The 27,247-nt window shown below is 40.5% G+C and overlaps 1 protein-coding gene across 3 annotated transcripts; it reads right to left on the reverse strand.

The window, feature by feature from the left end:
• Positions 1-313: 313 nt before the first annotated feature.
• Positions 314-26,908, reverse strand: LOC122057658 (VIN3-like protein 1). 3 transcript variants are annotated; one of them, XM_042619841.1, is made up of 6 exons: positions 26,419-26,908; positions 25,745-25,812; positions 2,718-3,372; positions 2,122-2,432; positions 850-2,028; positions 314-757 (listed from the first exon to the last, which is right to left on the reverse strand). In XM_042619841.1, the coding sequence occupies exons 1-6, from the start codon at positions 26,472-26,474 to the stop codon at positions 747-749; spliced, it is 2,280 nt and encodes a 759-aa protein (XP_042475775.1). In that variant the 5' UTR covers positions 26,475-26,908; the 3' UTR covers positions 314-746. The 3 variants fall into 3 exon arrangements, with proteins under 3 accessions (XP_042475775.1, XP_042475776.1, XP_042475774.1); XM_042619842.1 differs by adding an exon at positions 21,568-21,995 and having other exon boundaries at positions 314-2,028; positions 26,419-26,474; XM_042619840.1 differs by having other exon boundaries at positions 314-2,028; positions 26,419-26,907.
• Positions 26,909-27,247: the final 339 nt, after the last annotated feature.

Consider the following 27,247-nt stretch of genomic DNA (forward strand, 5'->3'; position numbering starts at 1 on the left):
TTTTTTTTTTTTTTTTTTTTTGATAGAACAATTGAGTAATCTTTGTTGTCTATAAACAAAGAAATTTCAACTGAAAAATACCGCATACGCAATCACTATTTAAAAAAGTCTCCTATACCCTTCTCATCCTAACCCTCCCATTGATTGGGATGCTAACTCCAGGAAAGCTAGTGGCATACCTAACCTCCACCCATATTTAATATCATAGATACATATCAATCATCCGTGTCTTCTATTCAATCGAATTCCAGAATCATTCGTTAAAGCATCAACAAGAGTTGGCATATAACCATTTTCACTAGAAAACTTACTCTAAGGAAAAACTAGCTTTTTCACGCCAGTCAAAAAAGCTTTAAGTTGCTAAATATCCAAAATCTTACTAGAGTTACAAGGAGTGATCATTTGACATAATAAAATCAAATACATCAAATACATTTGATGCCCCAATAGTGCATTCGATAATTAATACTATTGCAGCCTGGCATCATCCATGATGACCATACACTGAAATAATTTCCAATCTAGCTATCTATGAATACAAGTTACAATAGCCCAAAAATCCACATTGAAACAATTTCACTTCTCCAAATTGTCAATAGAGAAGCCAGGGAAACTAAGTTCAAACAACAGAGCATCTTTTACAAGATATCTCTGGTTCCCCATTGAATAAGAATCAAAAACCTTCTCCACAGGATCTTAGATTGGAGGATTGACCCCCAACAGAAAAGAATCACTTCCTAAGATGATCATGAATTGCCTGTAAAATGTGAATAGCAAAAGTAATCAGAAATATAACTTAAGTACCAAAGTAATCTTCAATTCCACTGCTGATTCAGTGCCAAAGCTTACTACAAAAACCATTCCGGGGTCTCTTGCTGGATATGATTTCTAGAAAGGAGTCAACCAACTGGCCCGCCAAACTGCTCGGGTCATCAATCAGAGTCCGGATAAAGGTGTGTACCACTCTACGCTCCTGATGAGTTGATCTCAAGCTGAACCATGTCAGGAATTTCATTCGGAATTCCTGTTCAATGTGACCCCTACATTCCAGCCATCGAATGATCTTCACACAGTACTCAAAGGTTTCATCAAACTGACTGGCCACACTAGAGAGTCGGAATGGTGATCCATTAATCAGAGTGCTATCACAATCAAATGTATCTTCATTTCCGCTTGATGTCCGTTTTCTACACAACTCCATTCTGGACTCTACAGCAGGTACTTCTCTTACTGGCCTAACAGTCCACGTCTGAGAATCACCACTCCCGTTTGACCTTGATAGACCATTCTTCTCCATCCCATGATAAGCAACATCATCCTCAGCCTCAACAACCCGTTCTGAAGTGCATCCAATATCATCATCTCTTGAAGACTCTAATGGTGGAGTTACCTCAGCATTCAGATCAGGCACCGAGACAACATTTAAATCAAGTTCACGTGTAACATTTCGAGGTTGCTCTTCTTCCACATCTTCAGGTTTTTCCACACTGTTTCTGCCACAACATTCTTCCAGATTAGCACTACAAAAGCTATCAAAGCAACCATGTTCTTGTGCCCAAGCAAGACGCAAGACCTTTCCAAGATCTCGGACCTTGAAACCAGATGATCCAACTGCAGAGGTCATCACTGGCTCCCCCTTGGCACTAGAAGAACTTCCTTCAACATGAGAATTCTCATTCTTATGATCCATAGCTAGTGCTGGAGTAGAATTCTTGTGTATTACCTCCACGCTCTTGGTAAAACACTTTGCCTCAGAGTGACCCAAATCACCCGAGTCTGTATATGAGATTATTCGAAATGTGTACTCTGTACAGGGCTGCAAGTTTGATATTGTAATTTTTCTCTGATCTCTTGGAAAGACAGTAACTGGTTCTTTGGTGTATGACTCTCCTCTGCTCTTGCAATACCAAAGCTTGTAGCCTTTAATATTATCAGCAGATGCAGAGGATGTTTCTTTCAGTACAATTATGAGAGACTCGGATGTCACTTCTTGAAATTCGAACCTGCAAGCAGCAGGAAGTGAATCCTCTGCAAATGTAAACAAAGAATTTGGTTCATTTTTGTAGTGAGGAACTTCAAATTCAATCTGAACAGGACAGATCTGCGTCAGTAGGAACTAACCTCTGTGATGTCGGTTGGCACCAGAAACAGCATTTAAACATGCATCTGCTTTCTCAATTGCAACAGAGCATAATTTCTGCACATCCCCAGCAATTGACAGCCTGCTGACAATGCCCCGACCCATCATGGCTGAAACTCCACTTAACGAACCAACCTCTGTTTCTAACTTTGCTTTAGCTTCTTCTACGATATCATGGAGTTCTTTAAACCTGCGAGTCCCATCCAGGAGCCTATGACTCAGGGATATCCTATGGCACAAAACATCTACACGTCGAGCATCTTTTGCCATCACCAACTGCTTCTTCCAGTATCTGTGAGAAGTTTTCATACCACAGGAATAAAATCAATTCACAGAGAAATACCTATTGTATGTCAGATGAAATACATGCCATCAACATTTAAACCATTTACTTGTTCTGTCACTGTATTGATCAATAACAAGTTGGATGGCACTTTCTCAGATTAACATTAATTGTCGGTAATTCACAAAGGATAGAAAAGAAAGTCAGACAAATATAAACAAAGATCACATTTCAATATTGATTATCAACATTATTTGCAATTTTCTGATGATGAAGTGCAACAAATTTACTTACCCAAGTATCCCCGAGACTTTGCCACAAGAAGGACAACAATAACTTCCATCCAACTGCATCATTGGCCCAAGATTGACAACCCCCACCTTCTGCCGTAAAAGTGCACACTCAATGTGGCAAGATGACCCACAGGAGTCTCTCCCGCCAGACTCAGATGTGCAGACCAACCAAAGGCTAGGGTCCTTATTGTCATCAAACAGATGACAGATGCAGCACGAACACCTCTTGCAAAATGTGTCTTCCGATGTTAGGACAGCTCTACATGCAGAATTTTTACAAACCCAAGTGCCTGAAAACTCAAATTCCAGAGACGACTCTGTAGTTGGCAGAAGTCGAACAGGATTTTCGCCCTTCCTTGGTTGCTTCTTAGATGTAGGAGCCTCATGGTTGGTTAACGTAGAGTGATTGGAAGAAGTTTTTCTTGACTCCTGGTTCTTACATCCTTTGTTATTTGTCCTGACATTTTCACTCATTCTATATTTTGATGAGGCAGAATGTTTCTTTTCCTTATCAAAGCATGTTCGAAGCAATTCTTTCTTTGGACCAGACTTGAGATATTCTTGGAGCAGCTCCTGACCTCTAGGGACAGCATCAGAATGTTCATTTTTCTCTGGTGTACTCTGAGCACTCGAAGATAAGCTCTGTACACCAAAAACTGGAAGAAAACCCAGCAAAACAAGTTCTTCAATAGGAGAGAAATTACAACAATAAGTAAAGATTAGCACATATGTTCACAAATTTGCTTAAATTCCATAACTCGATACAGTCAAGGAAGTGAATCACGAAATTAGGTTCAAACAAGAATCAGGTTGGATAGAAGAACATGAAAACTGGAAGTACTGAATAATAACAACAAATAATTTACAGGAATAGAGAGCAGCTCATGTCAGAAGGACTGCCGGATGAATTAAAGATTGTCATTACAAAAGAAGTTCATTAGCTAGTCATTCAAAGATACAGACAAAATTACTACTGAGCAGGGCTCCAAGAATCAATGATTGGATCAAGAATCACCTAATTCAGATCAGAATTGGTGGTCACCGATACTGTTTTCTGACAATTCAATATGGTCGATTCCTAGATGAAAACACCAGAATCATTGGAATAATCCTTGGATCTGCCAATTCTATGGTTTTTCAGAGTGATTCAAGCCGATCCATTCAAATCGGGTCAGAATCAGTTCTAACCGCTTCTGTCCCCAATTACTCATTTTAAACCCCTGCCCCTGAGACAAGTTAGTGGTGTTGCAAGGACTCTTCTAAATGGATGACATTCTTTTGGGTGTATGTCAGATTCTGATATACCAAGAAATACCGATTTATACCTAGAGATTCCCTCGTGTTCTTTCTCCTTTTGTCCCATAGATGGTATCATTTTTTTGTTTTTTCCTTTTTTAAATATTGAAATTCACATCATATCTGAGTCTTTTGCAATGAACACTTCTTCTGCAAAAACCTCAAATCCTTTTTTTTTTTTGACAGCTTGCAAGCGTCAGACTCCCACCGTGCATCTGAATACCATGTGTGTATCCATGCATCACTAAAAGTTAGTCTCCAAATCAAGTCTTCACCCTGCAAATGGAGTACAATGTAACCCAACTAATAAAAAATTAAAGTAGAATTTCCAAGTTTTCCAGATTATTAAGTCCTTTCTCCCTTGCTTGTTTACCTTTATATTTTTGCAAGCTATAGCAGCATATACAGTCGATCTGCCCCAGAACAATGGACTCTCCCTACTCTCAAAGTGAGTAAATCATTGTTACCTGCATTCCATATAATCCTCCAAACAGGATGATGTTCAATAACCTTGAATATAGATCAATATGGGCCCACAAATATGATAAAGGGGAAATTACCTAGATCCACTGGATAAGATAATTTATTACAAGATAAGAAGGTCTAAAGTTTATTTTACATTCATTAGTTTCAAATTTAAAAATATTTAGTTAATTACCCAAGTTAATTATTGTTCATGGAGCCCAAGAAAAAGTAAAAGTAAATTTCCTAAAATAACCCTAACCTTACTTAACGTGCATAACTGCTGAGATCAAAGATGCTAAGAAGGATGGCGTTGATCGCAGGTACGAATGGACGGCGGAAATCAAAGGAGGAAAAAAGGGCGGTAAGCTGGGTAGGCTATTGAGTCCATACATGGTAAACACTTGAGCGACGACTCTTTCCTTCTATCCAGAGGATTTGACTCAATTACCTCTTCTCTATTTCATCTTACAAGCACTTTAGACACCGCTCTGCTGGTAGGCTTCTTCACAATTTTGTATTTCAGTTCTCTCTCTTTCTTCTTTGCCTCTGCTACAATCAGTTCAGGGAAAGAAGGAAATGGTAAATTATCAAAATTCAGAATAGTGGGTCACTAGGGATGAAGACAGCAGAAAAAGATGGGGGTACCAATTTGATGCCTCAGATCATACGAATATATTCTTTATATTTGATTTTCTCGGTTCAGGTTTTGGTGAATTATTGTTAGGGTTTTTACTGGTACCATAGAATTGAAGCTCTGTCGAAACTTGGAAGTAGTCCCTCCTTGAAGCAATGACTGTTTCAAAGCCGATTTACAGCTACTGATGGGAGACGAATTGAGAGGGATAAATGAGGAAGAGAGAGGATCGAAGAAAGAGCAGAGTAGGAAGAAATGATCGAGCAATGAGGGTTTCTTCACTCACCGCGTTTCAGAGCCGAAGCATTAGAATAGGGGGTTTGAAAGGGGAGGGATCCCTTGAGTTTTGACCCGAAATCCACAAAATGGAAACCTAATGAATGACACAAAGCGATCGTGCTCAAGCCACGTGTCACCAGCTTAAGATGTCTCCGCCGGTCTCCGCCACAGATTGTCTCCACAGACATTTTTTTCCCTTCTGGGAAGGCTTTTGAAAATAAGGTTGGGGCCGATGCAAAGGGGCAGAAGAAGGGCCGGTGTGATTCCACCTCAGCAGTTATGCACGTCAAGTAAGGTTAGGGTTATTTTAGGAAATTTGTTTTTACTTTTTTTTGGTCCCATGAACAATGATTAACTTCCGGAATTAAGTAAATATTTTTAAACTTGAAACTAGTTAATGTAAAAGAAACTTTCGACCTTCTTATCTTGTAATAAATTATCTTATCTAGTGGATCTAGGTAATTTCCCCTATGATAAATAACTCAAGAGTTCATCCGTGGGCAACCCACGATTAACGTCAGCCACAGGAACAGAAAGAATGAATAGCAGTATAACAATTTGAAGCAAAAAAAGAAGTGAAGAACAAAGACAGGAAAGATAGAAGAAGAGGAACAGAGGAATCAAACCTGAGAAGGTTATCTCAGAGATGAATCGAATAAGGAGAGGAGTGAGGAAAAACATAACAGAGCTCTTAGCAGCTTGGAAAACCAAAACTTCATTCAATATTCATTCCATTCCAATCTACCCTTTCGTTCAATGGTTACATGAGTATAATAAGAAAAGTGATGCAGAATTGAAGAACTACCAGTGGAGGAAGTCCAAGAAGAAACCTGCTTAACGTGGCCTAGTTCTGATTGCACAGGCTTAATATGGCCCCGTTCCAATTTTGTAATGTGTAAGTTTGTTTGAAGTCAGTTCTGGAACAATTTTTTACAGTTTGGTTATGTAAATAGTTGTCAAGGCATCGCCTAAGCATCAAGGTGCCTTGGACGCCTTGGTCAACTTGTTGGTGTTGCCTTGTACCTTGTACCTAGGCCCCCTCCAACACATTGGGTCACCTAGATGCCGTCACAACTATGGTTTAGTTATTATTTTATCTTATCTCTTTAATAGAGGTAAGTTGGAAAATACTATCTAATGGGAAGTCAACCAAGGTATTCTATTCTGTTTTAGTTTGTTTTATTATTATTTTATTACTTATTGTAAGGAGGAAGTTTCTCATTAATAAAGGAATGGGCTCTACTGTCCCCCACAATTTTCAGCTTTCAGAACCTGTCATTCTCTTGACTCTGTGGTGAAGCAGTGTTCACCTTGGGGTGAATCAAGGCCTCGATTGGGGTGAAGCCAATCAAACCTTGCAGTGGGAAAGCCCAGGTCACTCTCTCCCCTTCTACTTCTTTTTATTGATTGTTTAAGAGTACAGAAAGTCCTATTCAGCAACCTGCAACAGAATAAGTCACACTCCTGCAATATAGCTTTCCCCTTCCGTCTAGGATTTTTGGAAACAAGGGATTTACTTACAGGTCTGATCAGTATTCTAATCTCACAACACCAATAGGTCAGTAGTCTCGTCAGTTATCTGCTGTCAGATTTATAATTTGTTGGTTGCATTCTGCAGTCTTAATCTGGGCTAAATTTCATAAGTTCCTCTTTCGGTGGGCATTCAAGAACAGTTCTTTAAGATTCTGCTGAACCTGGCATTCAAGAACAGTTCTTTAAGATTCTGTTGAACCTGATTTCAGTAGTGGAGATATATTTCAGACTGATTATATTGAATCTGAAATCTGATCATTCAAAAGATCATCTGTTTGGCTGATTTTGAGGTTTCCCAGTCACACAAGAAATTAGCATTGAAGAAGATCCAACCCTTGGATCTCGCTGGTATTTTCAGCAACTGTCCTAGGCATATAGAGGACCACTCGACTAGTATGATCTGCTGGTCTGATTTGTTGATTTGACTTTATTAAGTTTCTCTTGATTCTGGACTTCTCTATTTTGAGTGTACTCAGTGTAGCAAAGTTGAGGATGTTGAGATGGATGTACGGCAAAACTAAGAGAAATAGAGTGAGAAATGATAGAGCAAAAGCTGATTTGGGAGTGTCCCCAATTCAGGATAATGCCGCTTAGGTGGTATGGCCATGTTCAACGGAGGCCTTGGGATGCTCCAGTAAGGCAGTAAGGAGGAGCATAGTTGTCACGGCGCCAAGGCGAACCAAGGCGGTGGAGGGTTGTCTAAGCGTTTAGGCGAGAAGGTGCCCGCCTTAAGGCGAACTAGGCAAACAAGTGTTATTTTTTATTTTTTCAATTTTCTAACATTATTTAGTAAGTTTTATATACCTTGTATCATAAAAAATCAAGATTAAGCCACATCAAGTCATTAAAAATCAACATTTAGCCACATCAAATCATAAAAAATTAACATTAAGTCATATTAAGTTATAAAAAATCAACATTTAGAAAAATGCTCTAATTCTATAATAAGTTTGACTGGTCAAATGATTTTATTTTTACATGAGACTTTTTGTATTAGTTATAATACAAAATCAGCTTTCTAACAAGTCTAAGATTACTTAAATCTGAGTTGCAATGACAAAGTAATGCTTCAGTCAAACTTATTTTTAAGTGCGCGAATACTGTTAAAATCGCCTGAATGAAAATACTTTTATGAATATCAAAACAAAATATTTTTTTACCGGACTTTTGGTTTTTAGCAATATTTTAACATGATAGAATTTATAAAATTTTCATAATTGAGAAAAACCCTAGCATTTAAAAGTTGAAAATCGTCCATATAACCAAAATCCAGTTTTTGTTCTTGGACTGGGGGGTTGACTTTTTATCCTTTTGGAATTTGATTTTTAAACTATTTTTATTGGATTCAAATAGGGGGTATTTGCTTATTTATGAATAATATCTTAAGTAAATGAAACATTTACTTGAATGATATTTGGCATAAATAAGTGCCGAAACAGAAGGCAACATGCAGTGCAACAAGGCGGCTGTCGCCTAGGCCCCAGGCAAACCGCCTGGACTCCTAGGCGACGCCTTGACAACTATGAGGAGGAGTGATCAGATCCAAATGGAAGGAGGTTGAGTAGCTAGGGGCAGGCCTAAAATGATCATTAATGAGTTGGTAAGGAAAGACATGCAGAGTCTAGGTCTGATCATAGTATGACATCAAACAGAGTTGTTTGGAGGGTAAAGATCCATATTACCGACCGCATTTAGATGGGATGTCCCGGGAGATGTTGCATTACAATGTTTCTTTTCTTTGTCTTTCCCCCTTTTCTTTCATTTTTTCCTTTTATTTTATTCTTTGGCAGATCCATTTAGCCAACCCCAGTTAGTTGGGAAAAGGCTAAGAACCATATTACAAAGGCTCCTATTCTCCTACGTAACTGAATATAGAAACTAAAGTAAACTGGGAAACAAAATAACAATAAAATCTCCTATGCATATCCAGCTCCGTAATATAAAAAGATATCAAAGAAAATTACAAAATAATCCAAGCCCCTACTATCGTGTAATTCATCAAAGGGGGGGTTGAAGTATTGTGTTATCCAAATCTAATTGTAACATACAATTCTTAGTTTCTGTAATTAAACGAGTATTATTCCTAATCACACCTTTGTATCTCTAGTGTTGTAATAATGGGTTTTATGTGTTTTAGAGAAAGTATCAGCTACCAAATGGACCCTAAGGGGTTTAATGATCTTTGTAGTTCTCTAGAACTTTCTCTCCATTGTCATAAATAAAGAGGGCTGGTGTCATATTAGACACAAGTCATTACCCCATTCAACATGGTATCAGAGCCTTAGGATCCGAAACCCTAAGGGCTCTCCCTCTTCTCCATCTCTTTGCCTCTTTCTCATTTCTCTCTCTCTCCCAGCACCTCCTTCATCTACGCCTCTTTCCATCTCTCTTCATCTGCTTCTCTCTAGTGGTGGGAGCTTCTTAAACCATCAAAAGAGTTTCTAGCCTCCACCCATCCTTCCCTTGGGCTCTCAAACTCTCTTCTACAATGATATGAGAGACACATAACCTTGTTTTCATCACTTTTTCAGGGTTTTCTCCCTGAGAACGTTTTTCATTGTTGGGATGCCTTTTCCCCGCTCGATGCTCCGATTATCTTGATGTTTGTTGCGATTGGTGCCTCTTATCCTTGTGGTAGTATGTACCGACCACTTTTTCGTTTGAAGTCTCTGTTCTAGAGCTATTTCCAAAATCATTTTCTCAGGGTTTTACCCTTTATCGATTTTTGGGTTTTCTAGCTTTTTCTGGTTATTTTGGTGCTTTCTCCATCTCCGGCTAGTGTCTCTTCTATTTGCACAGCCCCCTTGAGTAGCAACCATGCCTACCATCTCATCTGCTTCTACTGGCAGAGACACCACGTCTCTTCCTACCTTTCCTCCTTGTGTGGAATCAAGCTAGATGGCACAAACTACCTTATGTGGTCACGCTCGGTCTGCATCTCCATCAAGTCTCGTGGCTATTACAGGTACCTCACTGGAACCATGAAGCATCCGACCACCAGTACTGAGATTGACAAGTGAGAGTGTGCCAACTCTCTGGTTATGGCCTTCCTCGTCAACTCCATGTTGCCACAACTTTCACGTGGGTATCTCCTCCTTGACTCCGCTACGAAGATCTGGAAGTCTGTCCAGGATATCTATTCCCAGGTAGGGAATGATGCTCAGGTCTTTGAGCTTCGCCAAAAGGTTCGTGATCTAAGGCAGAGAGGGTTCATACTGTCATAGTACTACTATGAGTTGCGGTCACTATGGACTAAGTTGGATTTTTATGAATATATTCCTTCCACCGCTGAAGATGTCACCAAGTTTCAGAAGCGAGAGGACAAAATCAAGGTCTATGACTTTCTGACAGGTCTGAATGTGGAGTTTGATCAGTTACGGTCCCAGGTTTTAAGTCGTGACCCCTTTCCTACCTTGGATCAAGCCTATGCTATGATCCAACTTGAAGACAGTCGACGTACGTCACGTCCCACTAAGCTTCCATAGTAAGCTGCCACTCCTACTGAGAGATCTACACTTATTTTTGGCACTCAGTCCCTTAGTACAACCCCACAGTCTGGTGGCTCTGCTACTAGGACTCCAGTGAAGTGTGATTATTGTGGGAAGGAGCGTCACACCAAAGAGCACTGCTGAAAGCTTTATGGTCGTCCTGTTGATACATCTGGAAAAAGGCCAGGGAAGGGTCGTGCCGATACTTTTGGGCAGGCTAACCATACTGAGAGCCCTGACTCTGACTCTGCTCTTAGCTCCTCGGTAGCCTCGCTATCATTTGATGAGCTTACTGCCCTTCGGAGCCTCTTGACAAGTCCAGACTCTCCTACAGCTGCCACTGCGAGCTTTGCACATTCCACCCCTTCTGGGTCAGGTATCTCCTTTTGTGACCATACTATGTCTGTCCCTTTTACCCCTTGGATTATAGACTCTAGGGCTTCTGATCATATGACCGGCCGCTTGTCTCTTTTTTCACAGTACACTACTTGTCCTAGTAATGGTAAGGTCAAATTGGCTAATGAGACTTATTCCACTATTCTGAGGAAGGGCACTGTTGGTTGTACCCCCTCTTTATCCCTTTCTACTATATTGCATGTTCCTTCTTTTCCCATTAACCTTTAGTCCATTAGTAGTCTTACTTCCAGTCTTATTGCAAAGTCACATTTTTCCCGTCTCATAGTGTTTTTCAAGATCTGGTGACACGGGCAACGATTGGCTCTGATAGGGTATGTAGTGGACTGTATCTGCTTGATGATGACTCGGCATTGGTCTTCAGTCAGGCTCTTCAGATATCATCTACGTCACCTCCCATCTCTGAGTTACTGCAGTGGCATCGTCGGTTGAGACATCCCCCTTTGGGAACTTTAGCTAGAGTTTTTCCTTCCTTTAAAAATTGTAATTCGAGTCAGTTTTTTTGTGAGGCTTTTTTTTTTTTGGCCAAACAAACTCGAATCACTTATTTTGTTTCTGGAAATAAGTCACTCCTTTTTCATTGATACATTATGATATTTGAGGTCCATCCCACTATGTGTCTGCCAATGGTTATCGGTGGTTTGTCTCTTTTATTGATTGTCATTCTCGAACTACTTGGGTTTATATGATGCGAACTAAGGGCGAGACCTTCTATTGCTTTCAGCAATTTCACCGCATGGTTCAGACTCAGTTCGGTGCTACCATTAAAATCCTTCGAAGCGACAATGGTGGGAAATACTTTGAAGGGTCCTTTCAAGCTTTCCTTTCCGATCATGGGATGATTCATCAGACTAGTGTGGATACTCCGGCTAAGAATGGGGTTGCTGAGCGAAAGAATCGCCACCTTTGTGAGGTAGGCACGCTCTTATGTTGAGATGCAAGTTCCTCCCCAATACTAAAGCGACGCAATTCTCACTGCTGCCTTTATTATCAATAGAATGCTTTCTCAGGTCCATGCCTTCCGCTCCCCTCTGGATCTTCTCCAAGGTTCCGCTGCTTTTCCTGTTCCTCCTAAGGTATTCGGTAGTGTTTGCTATGCTCGCGATCATCGTCCTCATGGAAAGTTTGATCCTTGTGGTCTCCGATGCATTTTTCTGGGGTATGCTCCAACCCAGAAAGGCTATCGGTGTTTTCATCCTCCTACTCGGCGTTGGTTTGTGACTATAGATGTTCGTTCTTTCACGAATCTGCATCATGCTACACTGTGACACCTCTTCAGGGGGAGTCTCCTTCTATTGTGGAAGATGTGCCGCCATCTCTTGAAATTGTTATCCCCGCTAGTATCCCATTTCAGGGGGAGAGTGACACTCCCACTTCTCGTACTACGCCTTAGCTAGAGATACTTGTGTATAGTCACAAAGAGCAGACTCAGACCACTACACATCCAACATCCACCCTACCATGCCAGTCGTCTCCTCTCGTGCTTGATCTTGTCCCCTTGGACCCTAGTAATTCTCCTTCTCTTTTTGTTGATCAGTCTCTTGAGTTGCCTATTGCTGTTCGTAAAGGCATTAGGTCTTGTACTTTACACCCTATTACTAAAATTGTTTCTTATGACTCACTCTCTCCTTCTTACTATAGTTTTGTGTCTTCTTTTTTCTCTGTGTCCATTCTTCATACCTGGCAGGAAGCGAGTGCAGACTCACAATGGTAGACAGCTATTGTTGAAGAGATGCAGGCTCTGAAGAAGAATGACATATGGGATCTAGTGTGTCTTCCCTCACAAAAGAAGACAGTTGGGTGCAAATGGGTCTTCATAGTAAAACAAAAGGCTAATGGTCCAGTGGATCGGTACAAGGCCAGACTTGTTGCGAAAGGCTTCACACAGACTTATGGGATTGACTACCAGGAGATTTTTGGTGCAGTTGCTAAGATGAACACAATTCGTATTATTTTGGCTTATGGTGCCAACTTAGATTGGGATCTCCAATAGTTAGATGTGAAGAATGCCTTCCTTCATGGGGAACTTGAGGAGGAAGTGTATATGGACATTCCTCCTGGGTTCACTTGCTCTAAAACCCAAGGGAATGTATGTAAGCTGAAACGTGCTCTGTATGGGCTAAAGCAATCCCCTCGTGCTCGGTTCGGACGTTTCCATAAGGCTATGGTCGCTACAGGTTACTCTCAAAGCAATGCCAACCATACTCTGTTCATCAAGAGATCTAACGGGAAGATTGTTATCCTAATAGTCTATGTAGATGATACTGTTGTTATTGGTGATGATCTGACAGAAATCTCTCGCCTCAAGAGATACTTGAGTGAGGAATTCGAGATCAAAGATCTAGGACAACTTCGTTACTTCCTCGACATTGAAGTTGCCAGGTCTTCTTGTAGGATCTCCTTCTCTCAGCAGAAGTATGTGCTTGATCTTCTCTCTGAGATAGGCATGTTAGGGTGTAAGCCGGAAGACACTCCTATTGAAGCTAATGGTCACCTGAGTAGTGAAGAAGGTGATCCTATGGATAAGGGGAGATATCAGAGATTAGTGGGGCGGTTGATCTATCTCTCTCATACAAGCCTTGACATAGCATTTGCTGTCAACCTGGTTAGTCAGTACATGCATGATCCCTACTCGACTCACATGAAAGTTGTGTTGCGTATTCTCCGGTACTCAAAATTTGCCCTAGGACATGGCATCCTTTTTTCTCCTCATGATCACCTTAGGGTGGAGGCTTTCACAGATGCTGATTGGGCAGGTTCCCCTGATGACCGCAGGTCTACTACTGATTACTGCACCTTTGTTAGTGGTAACCTTGTTACGTGGCGAAGCAAGAAGCAAGCTGTGGTTGTCCATTCAAGTGCCGAAGCAGAGTTTCGTGTTGTGGCACATGGCATGTGTGAGCTCTTATGGCTTCATGGTCTTCTAACTAATTTGGTTGTTTTTGTTATCCTTCTTATGAAGCTCTTTTGTGACAGCAAATCTATCATTAGCATTGCTCACACCTGTCCAGCATGATCGAACCAAGCATGTGGAGATCGATCGACATTTCATCAAAGAGAAGCTGGATATGGGCCTTATCACTGTGCCTTTTGTTCCCAGTAGTGAACAATTGGTTAATGTATTTACTAAAGGTCTTAGTAGTAAGATGTTTCATCCTATTATTTGCAAGTTGGGCATATGTGATATCTATGCACCAACTTGAGGGGGAGTGTTGTAACAATAGGTTTTATGGGTTTTAGGGAAAGTGTCAGTTACCAAACGGACTCTAAGGGGTTTAATGGTCTTTGTAATTCTCAAGAACCTCCTCTCTATTGTTCTAAATAAAAAGAGCTAGTGTCATATTAGACACACCATCCAACACATACTGAAGATGTGGGTTGACAACCTTGCTGTGTCTGACCCAAATTTAGGCTCTAAATAGATCGGGGGAGAGTCCATGGGAACTAACCTTGGGGTGTCCAGCTACGTATGTTTAGCTTGTTTTCTTACATGGTTCAAGGACTCAGTTTCGGGCATGGTTTCGATCAGGCTCGAAACAGAGTTTTCGCTGAAACATGTTTGACGGTATTTGTCTCTAGTGGTTAGCTCGAGAAATTCTGGTTTTCGCATATTTGTCCATAAGATATGAATGGCATTGTTATTTGTTGGTCTGGGCCGTGGTATTTGAGTTTATCCTGCTGAAGTGTGCTTTGTTGAAGGTAGAGGAGAGATTAAACTTTCAAGTTTACAAGATGCCAGCATACTTTGCCGGTAAGTCTGTGGGAGTTGCATCCCAGAACTGGTATCCAATCCCTTCACCTCTTACAGTCTATCTACTAACTATTGACAATCTTGCATACCCCCACCCCCAGCACGTACATGTGAGAAAGGACAACCCATTAGCCTTGCTACTTTAAGATTTAAAATTGTCACCCCCCCCCCTTTTCTTTAATTGTTCTTGTTATAATTGAAAATTCACCTATAAAGCCCATAGCCCAAGCTCAATGGGTTGACAATTTACACTGCACTGCTAACAAACCTAGTGAGAATGGGATTTCATATCCAGCTTTTCCCACCCAATGTTTTCAGCTTCTGTGAGGCATTGCTTTATGCTCACCTCTTTGTATTCTTAGAGAAATACAACCTACAAAAGAAGTAAACCTGATAGTGCGTGAGTTGCTAAGCTTATTGGGGTTCTAAGGCAGTTTCTAATGATTCTGGGGGTAAAAAATTGAGTCCGATAAGAACATTTCATTTTGAATCTTTACCCCAAAAGCTAGAGAAGCCAAAGAAGTGGGGGAAGGGGGGTGCTTCTTGAGCTTCTTAGGTTTTTTGCGGGTAAAGATTAAAAAAAAAAAAAAAAAAAAGTTTTTATTGGATCAGATTTTTTAACCCTCATGATCATTAGATGTTGGCTTCTAGAAGCCCAGAAGAAAAAGCCTAAGAAGCTTAGCAACACATGCATAAAGAAGTTTACTTCTTTTGTCCTTTGTATTTTGTTATATGGGGTAATGACTTGTGTCTAATATGACACCAGCCCTCTTTATTTATAACAATGGAGAGAAGGTTCTAGAGAATTACAAAGACCATTAAACCCCTTAGGGTCCGTTTGGTAACTGACACTTTCCCTAAAACCCATTATTACAACACTCCCCCTCAAGTTGGTGCATAGATATCACATATGGCCAACTTGCAGATAATACGATGAAACATCTTACTACTAAGACCTTTAGTAAATACATTAGCCAGTTGTTCATCACTAGGAACTAAAAGGCACAGTGATAAGATCCATATCCAGCTTCTCTTTGATGAAGTGTCGATCGATCTCCACATGCTTGGTTTGATCATGCTGATGCTGGACAGGGTTGTGAGCAATACTAATGGCGGATTTGTTGTCGCAAAAGAGCTTCATAAGAAGGGTAGCAAGAACAGCCAACTCAGTGAGAAGACCATGAAGCCATAGGAGTTCATAAATGCCATGTGCCATAGCACGGAACTCTGCTTCAGCACTTGAACTGGCAACCACGGCTTGCTTCTTGTTGCACCATGTAACAAGGCTACCACCAACAAAGGTGCAATAACTAGTAATAGACCTGTGGTCAGGGAACCTGCCCAATCCGCATCAGTGAAGGCCTCCACCCTAAGATGATCATGAGGAGAAAAAAGGATGCCACATCCTGGGGCAAATTTCAAGTACAGAAAAATAAGCAACACAACTTCCATGTAAGTCGAGTAGGGATCATGCATGTACTGACTAACCAGGCTGACGGTAAATGTTATGTTAGGGACCGTATGATAGAGATAGATCAACCGCCCCACTAATCTCTGATAACTCCCCTTATCTACCGGATCACCTTCCTTGCTACTCAGGTGATCACTAGCTTCAATAGGAGTGTTTGTTGGCTTACACCCCAACATGCCTATCTCAGAGAGAAGACCAAGCACATACTTCCGCTGGCACATACTTCTACTGAGACAAGTAGATCCCACGGGAAATCCTGGCAACTTCAATGCCGAGGACATAACGAAGTTGTCCTAGGTCTTTGATCTCGAATTCCTCACTCAAGTATCTCTTGAGGTGAAAGATTTTTGCCAGATCATCACCAGTAACAACAATATCATTTACATAGACTATTAGGAAAGCAATCTTCCCACCAGATCTCTTGATAAACAGAGTGTGATCAGCATTGCCTTGAGAGTAATCTGTAGCAACCATAGCCTTATGGAAACGTCCGAACTAAGCACGAGGGGATTGCTTCAGCCCATACAGGGCAGCTTTAGCTTACATACCTTCCCTTGGGTTTTAGAGCAAATGAACCCAGGAGGAATGTCTATATACACTTCCTCCTCAAGTTCCCCATGAAGGAAGGCACTATTCACATCTAACTGCTGGAGATCCCAATCTAAGTTGGCAGCACAAGCCAAGATAACACGAATTGTGTTCATCTTAGCAACTGCACCAAAAATCTCCTGGCAGTCAATCCCATAAGTCTGTGTGAAACCTTTCGCAACAAGTCTGGCCTTGTACTGATCCACTGTACCATTAGCCTTTTGTTTTACTGTGAAGACCCATTTGCACCCAACTGTCTTCTTTTGTGAGGGAAGACACCAGATCCCATGTGTCATTCTTCTTCAGAGCCTGCATCTCTTCAACCATAGCTACCTGCCATTGTGAGTCTGCACTCGCTTCCTGCCAGGTACGAGGAATGGACATAGAGGAAAGAGAAGACACAAAACTATAGTAGGAAGGAGAGAGTGAGTCCTAAGAAATAGTTTTAGCAATAGGGTGTAAAGTACAAGACCTAATGCCTTTACGAACAGCAATAGGCAACTCAAGAAACTGATCAACAGAAGGAGAAGGAGAATTACCAAGGTCCAAGGGGACAAGATCAAGCTCAAGAGGAGACGACTGCATGGTAGGGTAGATGTTGGATGTGCAATGGTCTGAGTTTGCTCTCTGCGACTATGCACACGTATCTCTGGCCGAGGCGCAGTACAAGAAGGAGGAGTCACTCTCCCCCTGAAACGGGATACTAGAAAGGATAACAATTTCTGGCGACACATCTTCCACAATAGAATAAGATCCCCCCTGAAGAGGTGTTGTAATGTAGTATGACATAGATTCGTGAAAGACAACATCCATAGTCACAAGCCAACCGCCGAGTAGGAGGATGAAAACACCGATAGCCTTTCTGAGTAGGAGCATACCCCAAGAAAATGCATCGGAGAGCACGAGGATCAAACTTTCCACGAGGATGGTGATCGCGAGCATAGCAAATACTACTGAATACCTTAGGAGGAACAGGAAAAGCAGCGGAACCTTGGAGAAAATCCAAAGGGGAGTGGAAGGCATGGACCCGAGAAGGCATTCGGTTCATAAGAAAGGCAGCAGTGAGAATTGCGTCGCTCCAGTACAGGGGAGGAACTTGCATCTCAAACATAAGAGAGCATGCTACCTCACAAAGGTGGCGATTCTTCCGCTCAGCAACCTCATTCTGAGCCGGAGTATCCACACAACTAGTCTGATGAATCATCCCATGATCGGAAAGGTAGCTTGAAAGGACCCTTCAAAGTATTCCCCCCCCCCATTGTCGCTTCGAAGAATCTTAATGGTAGCATCAAACTGAGTCTGAACCATATGGTGAAACTGCTGAAAGCAATAGAAGGTCTCGCCCTTGGTTCGCATCATATAAACCCAAGTAGTCTAAGAATGACAATTAATAAAAGAGGCAAACCACCGATAACCATTGATAGACACATAGCGGGATGGACCTCAATTGTCAAAATGTATCAATGAAAAAGAAGGGGCACTTTTAATTCCAGAAACAGAATAAGTGATCGGAGTTTGTTTGGCCAAAACACATGCCTCACAAAAAAACTTACTTGAATTACAATTTTTAAAGGAAGGAAAAACTCTAGCTAAAGTTCCCAAGCAGGATGTCCCAACCGTCGATGTCACTGTATTAACTCAGAGATGGGAGGTGACGTAGAAGATGTATGAAGAACCTAACCAGAGACCAATGCTGAGTCATCATCAAGCAAATACAGACCACTAAATACCCTACCAGAGCCCATCGTTGCCATTGTCACCAGATCCTGACAAACACAATGAAAAGAGAAAAATATGACTTTGCAATTAAGACTGGAAGTAAAACTACTAATGGACAAACGGTTAGTGGGAAAAGAAGGAACATGCAATACAGTAGAAAGGGATAAAGAAAGGGTACAGCTAACAAAGCCCTTTCCCAGAATAGTGGAATAAGTCCCATTGGCCAATTTGACCTTACCATTACTAAGACAAGTAGTGTACTGTGAAAAAAGAGACAAGTGGCTTATCATATGATCAAAATCCCCAGAATCTCTAATCCAAGGGGTAGAAGGGACAGACATAGTATGACCACAAAAGGAGATACCTGACGCAGAAGGGATGGAATAAGCAAAGCTCGCAATGGCTGGTGCAGTAGATTTTGGACGTGTCAAGACTCAAGAGGCGTCGGAGGGTAGTAAGCTCGTCGAATGATAGCGAGGCTACTGAGGAGCTAAGAGCAGAGTCAGAGTCAAGGCTCTCAGTATGGTTGGTCTGCCCAAAAGTACTAACACGACCCTTCCCTCACCCTTTTCTAGATGTATCAGCAGGACGACCATGAAGCTTCTAGCAGTGCTCCTTGGTGTGATGCTCCTTCCCACAGTAATTGCACTTCACTGGAGTCCTGATAGAGGAGCCACCAGACTGTGGGGGACTGAGTGCCAGAGACAAGTGCAGATCTCTCAGTAAGAGTGACGACTTGCTGTGGAAGCATAGTGGTACGTCGACTGTCCTCAAGTTGGATCACAGCATATGCTTGATCCAAAGTAAGAAAAGGGGTACGATTCAAAACCTGGGACCGCAGCTAATCAAACTCCACATTCAGACCTGCCAGAAAGTCATAGACCCTGATCTTGTCCTCTCGCTTATGAAAACTGGTGACATCTTCAGAGTGGGAAGGAGTATACTCATAGAAATCCAACTCAGTCCATAATGTCTGCAACTCATAATAGTATTGTGACAGAGTGAGCCCTCTCTGCCTCAAATCACGAACCTTCTGGCGAAGCTCAAAGACCTGAGCATCATTCCCTACCTAGGAATAGATATCTTGGACAGACTTCCAGATCTTCGTAGTGGAGTCAAGGAGAAGATAGCCATGCGAAAGCTGTGGCAACATGGAGCTGACAAGGAAGGCCATAACCAAAGAGTTGGCACACATTCACTTGTCAATCTCAAGACCGGTGATCAGACGCTTCGTGGTTTCAGTGAGGTACCCGTAATAGTCACGGGACATGATGGAGATGCAGACCAAGCGTGACCATATAAGGTAGTTTGTGCCATCAAGCTAGATAGCACAAGGAGGAAAAGTAGGAAGAGTCATCGTGTCTCCGCCAGTAGAAGCAAATGAGCTGGTAGACATGGTTGCTACTCAAGGGATTGACAAATAAAAGAGACATTAGCCGGAGATAGAGAAAACACCAAAATAACTAGAAAAAGCTAGAAAACCCCAGAGAAAACAATTTTGGGGATAGCTTTAGAACGGAGACCTCAAACAAAAAAATGATCAATACATACCACTACAAGGATAAGGGGCACCAAGTGCAACAAACATCAAGACGATCGAAGCATCGAGCGGGAAAAAAGCATCCCGGCAATGGAAAAAATGATTCCACGGAGAAAACCCTGAAAAAGCAATAAAAAAAGGTTATGGTTCTCTCAAATCATTGTAGAGGAGAGTCTGAGAGACCAGGGGAAGGATGGATGGAGGCTAGAAACCCTCTTGGTGGTTTAAGAAACTCCCACCACGAGAGAAACAGATGGAGGGAGGCACAGATGAAGGAGGCATTGTGAAAGAGAAAGATGAGAAATAGGCAAAGAGATGGAGAAGAGGGAGAGCCCTTAGGGTTTCGGATCCTATAGCTCTGATACCATGTTGGATGGGGTAATGACTTGTGTCTAATATGACACTAGCCCTCTTTATTTATAACAATGGAAATAAGGTTCTAGAGAATTAGAAAGACCATTAAACCCCTTAGGGTCCATTTGGTAACTGACACTTTCCCTAAAACCCATTATTACAACAATATGCAAGCCCATCAATCAATAAATGTACTACATGATTTAAGATCTTTAGAGTACACATAACTATAAAATTTTACAGCCATTTGAGTTGGTAGCAATTCCTTTTTTTCTGCCCTTATTTACTTGAAGAAACTTTATTCAGTTTTTTCCCCCTCGTTGACAAATAAATGGGCTCTATTGATGAGAAAAGAAGTACATTGCAAATATACAACAACGACAACAAATGATCATGATCAATCAACCAGGACCTAGAGCAACAAAAGAGTATTACATAATAAGACGAGACAAATACAAGTTCTTCCTATTAACCAAAGATCTGGCCAATTCACTGCAATGCTGTTTGCAGACCTCAATCTCCAATAGAATGAGACATTCCCCCACAGCATAGAGACTTCAAGCTTTTATAATCAAGTGCAAGTACCTCCAAAGGCCTCCAGAGAAAGTGCAAAGCCCACCTGATCACCAAGGCGGCATTGCCCTCAATAAAAAACAGAAAGCCTTGGGGGAGTAAATATCAAGCCTTTTCTAATTGCCTTTATCTCAGCAAATGACAGAATCAGCAACAGTTCTGGGACCTGAATATGCTAGTATAACATTACCTTGGAGGTCTCTAAAAATTCCACTTGTGCCCTGCAGGTCCTGGGTTACTCATAGAGCTGACATTAAAGTCTAGCTTCACTTCATTCAAAGGGGAAGGGATCCAAACATGATGTTATATTAAAATTGGATTCACCTTACTTCAGGTGAATCAGTTCAGCAGTTGATTAAGATTTATTATAAGAAAAATGATTTCTTGTTCATGATAAAGGGAATCCATTTTAGTGTAGGACTTATTATTTGAATAAAACTTCATGTTTTGTGTGAGAATTTAAGTGAGAACGTAGAGAATACCCTTTTTATTAATCTCAAAACTTGGTTACTGAATCCAATATCTATAGGATCAAGATGGTATCAAGCTATAGAATATTGCTGCTCTTAGATCAAGCAACTAGCAACATTTATTCTTGCATTCAGCCCTTCTCTCTACTGTATCTCATTACATATACACTCTCCTTGTCTCCGTTCAACCTACAGAACCTCTACAACCTTATCCAATATCCTTTCTCAAAATGCTAGAAACGAAAAGATTTTTCCTCAGACAGCATCATCAGTTACCTGATATTAGCCTGCAAGATTCCAAATTTTGACCTTGAGGGATAACCACCGGGAATTGAACTCAACTTGCATCATTGGCAGCTTTTGATACCCATAGGGGACTGAACCCAACTTTTGGAAAGCTTTGTAGTTTGTAAGCTTAGAATTAAGAAGCACCATCAATGGCAGCTTTTGATACTCAAATAAACTCTCTGCCTGCTAAGCCACTTCAACTCAAGGTGTGAGCATGATCATCTTCCAGACTAGTCCTGAATCTCCTCAGATCGGCTTCCACAGCCAGATGTAATCTCCCCTTCAACTTTGCCATTTCAGTGAAGAACAGGACAGCAAACCAAGTTGGAGGGACAAAGAGATCCCCAAACCAATCCAGCCTCCCGATACACCACTAATCTTTTTTCATTTGTAAACACATATTCTTGTGCTAACAACTAAAAAAGGAAAACTGTAAGCTAAGCAAAAATCTATCCAACCAATCAGCAGCAAGTAGACCATGATAAAATGATAATGGAAAATATAACTTCAGTAGTTAGCTTGGATATGATATAACTTTCCACCAGGGAACCCAGATGAGAAGTCAATTGAGCTGAAATTTTCTTCATAACAAATCCTAGCCTGTCTCTCAGATTTTCTTCATATTACTACACATTGGACCTCGAAGAAAACTAAAATTGATTGCAGAAGTATAATTGTTGATATGATATTGTGTTTTCAGACTTCAAGTTATATTCAATGGATGTATAGGATTCTTTACCTAGGTCTTTAAACTAAGTTACAATATTTTAATTTCCTTCCCAATTCATCCTATAAAAAACCATGTGGGCATTTGCTTGGTTTTGAACATCCACAAAGATTACATATGCAACAGCCCTTGCAGTTCTGATTTTGGGTCAACTTTCTGGTTCAGGACTGAACCCATGGTTCAAGTCTTGGTTCACTTTGTTAAGTTATGTACATGCCACATGCCCGCAGTGGTATTCTTGTAAGATTCCCTGAAGTTTTATGTTATTAATTGATCACGATGGGTTTAATGTCCCTATCGTGATGTAGTTGTTAGTCTTCAATTTCCTTGTTAGGACATATTTAGTTTCAGTAAGACCAATTAGACTCTAACAAGGATGTTGATGCAGATTAATAACCAAAATAGGCTTGTTTTATTAGAAATAAGCCTAGGGTTGGGTTGTACATGTGTTGGGCCTTCAGTCCATCTGGTTTGGAGTGTATTGGGCCACTTTTTTGGGTCTAAAATAGGGGCTCTAAGATTGAGTATAGGATTACTAGTTAGTTTCCTTTTTAGTTGGGCATTGGTGGGGTTATTTAGTTTCTAAATCCAGTTTATTTAGTTTCTAATTTCATCACTTTTAATTCCTAGTTTCTATTTCCAGCTTTAGTAACTAAAGGACCTTCTATTTTGTAAGTTTCTATTTCAGTTTTTGGAAACTAAAGTTAGTTTCTATTTTATGTAACCACCATTATTATTATAAATAAAGAAGAGGGCCCCCATTAAGCCCCACGATTTTATGAATGAAAAAAGCAATGTTGGTGTTGCTCTTTTGAGTTTGCTCTGTGTGTGATCAAAGTGGTGGTCTTGTGTTTGATCAAGGCTAAAGGAATTGGTGTTTGATCCAATTGACTCTTTGCGGCGTGAAGTCCAAGAGGTCTCTTCAACTATTCTTTCTTTCTTTTCAAAGTTAATTGCAAGGTTCTTCAAACCAGGTAAGGGATCTGAACTGCTTTTGATTTCTGGTTCTGGAAATTTCAAGTTTCTCTCCTGCTGCCCCTATATTGTTCTGAAGATCCAGCCATCCGATGGCTCTCTTTTTTTTGATCGAGTGTTAAGATTATATAGAGGGGAACTCAACCTTAATTTGAGGTTCATCAGACCAGCGAATCAGCAGTTATGGGATTTGTCCCTATTCTGGCCGATTGTGTTTCTGCCCAGATTTGAGGTCTGGTTTGACTTCCCTGTTCCTGTGGTATTTTGTTATTGACTGTGGCTTATTAATACCCTATACCTGCTGCTGGTTAGTCCTATTGTTTGGTGTAACATCTGATTTCAGAAACTCCAATTTCTGGGTTTGAAAAATTCTGATTTACAAGGACTGTTCGACTCTTTACTTCTGGTCTGTCGTTTGCTGCCTATCTTTGGGTGATTATTGGTTGTTCTTTGGTTTAAAAGTTCCTGCAGATTGAGACTTAGTTAGACTCCCTATCCTAGTTCTACATTAGATGCTGAATATTAAATTCATGAACTAGTTATGCGGGTTATTTTCTTATTTTATTTGTTATTCAGTCTTATAGTCTTGTGGTTAGGCTGGGATACTGAATACTAAATTCCAGATCTGATTAAGCCTTAGTTTCCCGTTTTAATTTAGTTCCCTAATTAATTTAGGAAACTTCATCTTATCTTAGCAACAGGAGTTCCCTTTTCTGGTTTATTTTTCTTTCTTTAAGAGTTTGGTTAGTTAGGAACTCTTCCAAAAGCAGCCCGTGGCCGGAGGAAGTTTCCTTATTTATTAGGGTCACTTGTTGGGTAGTTACGTTAGTCCAGGTCACTCCTTTTGCTCGCTCCTTTTGCTGTCCATGCATGGGAAAAGTTTCTGTTATCTTTTCCTTATTATTTTATTCAGTTCTGTAGAGTTCTTTCTTGTTTGGATTTTCAATCTTATTCAAAGCAATGTAGGCCTAAGGCCACCCCCACGATTTGATGAATGGAAATTAGTTGATTTGATCAATAATTCAATATTAAGGATGTTGCCCACGATCTCCTCTCTCTTCTCTCTTCTCTCTCCTCTTTCCCCTCCCCATGATTGAGTTTTCTGGTTATCTTCTTTCTTCTCTTCCTTTTCTTCCATTGATCTGATCCACCACTAGCATATCCTCCGATTGATCTGCATCAAATAACTTCAGCTTTTAGGCTTTGTTCTGTGTCTATAGCTCCTATTCAATATTCGAGGTTTTGCTGAAATCTCGCGTAACATTTCGGTTTCGCAAGATGCTGAAATGAAACTCCATGCGATGTGTATAAAATGCAAGGTTTTGGTCTAAATTTCACTATTTCGAAGAATTTTTGACAGTATGTGTGGTTTAGATATCGTTTCGACCAAAATGATACAAACCTTTAATATGAAATGTATAGTTTCGAATGACCCATTTCGTTAGTTTAGCTAGTTTCGACTCTAAGGATTGTAGGAACTTGGTTTGTTGTATTTTTTTTCCAAATCACTCTCATACAAGCGTGGAACAAGCTGTTGGGAAGTAGAATGCATTGAAAGCAACAATATTTTGCATTTGTGGAGTTTTGTGCAACAGTCAAAGTTGTGAGGAAGAGGCCACACTAGAGAATGTATACAATAGCATATAATTTATACTACCAACCTAGGTTTTGAGGTCAAACTACCATTTTGTGTGTGTGTTCACTATGATCATAAAGCCTAAAATAGGGTTTCATAGAAATTTCGGGACCAAATTTGCCCATTTGGGCCTCGAAACCATCCACCGGAATGTTTTGATTGAAATTTTGCGGTTCCACGAAATATTTCGGTTTCAAGCCTGGTTTACTTGCTCTTAGTGTGACCTTGCATAGCATAAAATCAGCCTGTTTTCTGGACCTTTATTATTTTTTCACTTTTCCTTATAATTTTTGTTATTCACTAAAATATAACTGATTAAAGAACCTCCATTTATGTAGTATTATAATATTTGCATATCTATCCATACATCTATATACTTACATATCTAATTAGGTGTGTATGTATACAGCATCTAAAAGTGGATTCAAGTTTAATAGAAAGCAAAGATATAAAAGACCACAATTTGGATTCAAGTTTAATAGAAAGCAAAGATATAAAAGACCACAATTTAAGTCACCAAATATTATCTTGTAGCATGGTTACAGAAAAAATACCCAGCAGATACATTGAAGAACTACATTATATATATATATATATATATATATATATAGTTTATCACAACCATGAAAACCACCAGGAAGATGAACAAACTTAACATTTTTCCCACAAGCCAAAGTCCCTAAGTAATTCTCCACTTTACAATTTTACCACATGAAATCAGTAAATCACTAGTAACAACATTCAATCAAGAAAGTCAAGGAATATAAAAACATTGGATATGATAGAGAATCATTTAGATAAACCCCCAAAAAAACAAAAATCCATACCTTTACCATGAGCTTTATCTTCCGAACCCATTCCTTCAGCGTTTGGCAAAGAATTCAAGTCAAAATCTCTGTGATCATCAACCAGTGAGAAGAACTCAAAATGCTTACAGTTGGATTGGTTGACATAAACTCAACTAACTGAATCAGCAAATAGAAGAAAAGAAGCACAAATTCTCAACTAACACAGACAAAGATAAATTCTTGATATTTAAGTACAATGTAGTGGAGGATAACAGCCACAAATTCACTAAACCAACATGATGAATAAAAGAAATAGAAGTCGACGACATAATCATGACCAAATTCGAGAATTGATTCCTATAATTGAGACAATACCCCCAAAAAAAAGTCAGAATGGTGGGTTCCCACCAAATAAAAGTCAGCTCTCATACAAGAATTAATTCCCATGACAAGCTAACAAAAAAGTTCCAATCGCTTTGTTCAATTTGCCCCCCATTAACCATTAAATTCAGAATATAATGCAAACCTTAGCAGCAAACACATTATCTAGAATAGAATCAAACATTGACAGTTGAAATGCAGGAAATCAGAAACCCATAAGAAAACCCCCAGGCTAACAGATAACGAAGGAAACAAGAAAACATCGGATCTAAACAAGAAAGAACATCCAAAAGAGGCAAAGAAAAGAGAATGCTTTGATCCACAGGAGTTACCTGAAGAATACGATAGGCTTTATTCGAGCAAACCCTAAGAGAAGGAAACATATCATCAAAAAGTGAGAAAACAAAAGGGTCTCTTCTTCTGGGTGTCATTCAGCTGCTACACCTTTCCTCTATTTTTTTTTTCCATTAAATATAAGAATTCCCACCCCCAACCCCCTTATCTCCCTCTCTCCCCCTACTGCTTATGGATGCCGAACATCAAACAACAAATTACAAATACCGGTACAGAAATTAATAGAAAAGGAAGGCATAAATGGGTGGTAGCAGAGAAGGTGAGAAAGGATGTAGAGAGAGATAGAGAGAGAGAGAGAGAGAGGTTAAGGATGAAGAGGAGGCAGACGTGACCAACTCTGCTGCAGGGGACCTGGGGTAGTTGAGGCGCATGGGGAAAGGCAGAGTCGTTTGCGTGACTCTAGGGTATTAATTTTATTTTTTTATTTTTTATTTTTTTTTCCTTCCCTACCTTAGGCCTCTCTCTCTCTCTCTCTCTCTCTCTACTCTCACATATCTCACCTCTCTTCCTAGCTAGGGAGCTGTTGTGCGGGCCTGCGGGTGCTGAGAAAGGGAGAGGAAGCTTTGGTGGGACCCGGTGAAGAGAGCTTTGTTAGATGTTAGTGCAGACTGGTCAGAGGCTTAACTACTAGCCGGCACATGAAAAAGTGAAGAGGAAGACCCCCCGTCCCCCACATAAGATTCCACAACGCACCCAAGAACAACCGGGCCCAGTTGAATCTGGAATTTTCAAAACAATCTAAGCCCAGCCTGGGTTACCAACGGTTAGCCGAGGCTCGATCCTATCGGGTTTGAGGGCAGGCTGGTT

This window comes from Macadamia integrifolia, chromosome 12, assembly GCF_013358625.1.
Source record: "Macadamia integrifolia cultivar HAES 741 chromosome 12, SCU_Mint_v3, whole genome shotgun sequence".
In the NCBI taxonomy this organism is placed as follows: Eukaryota; Viridiplantae; Streptophyta; class Magnoliopsida; order Proteales; family Proteaceae; genus Macadamia; species Macadamia integrifolia.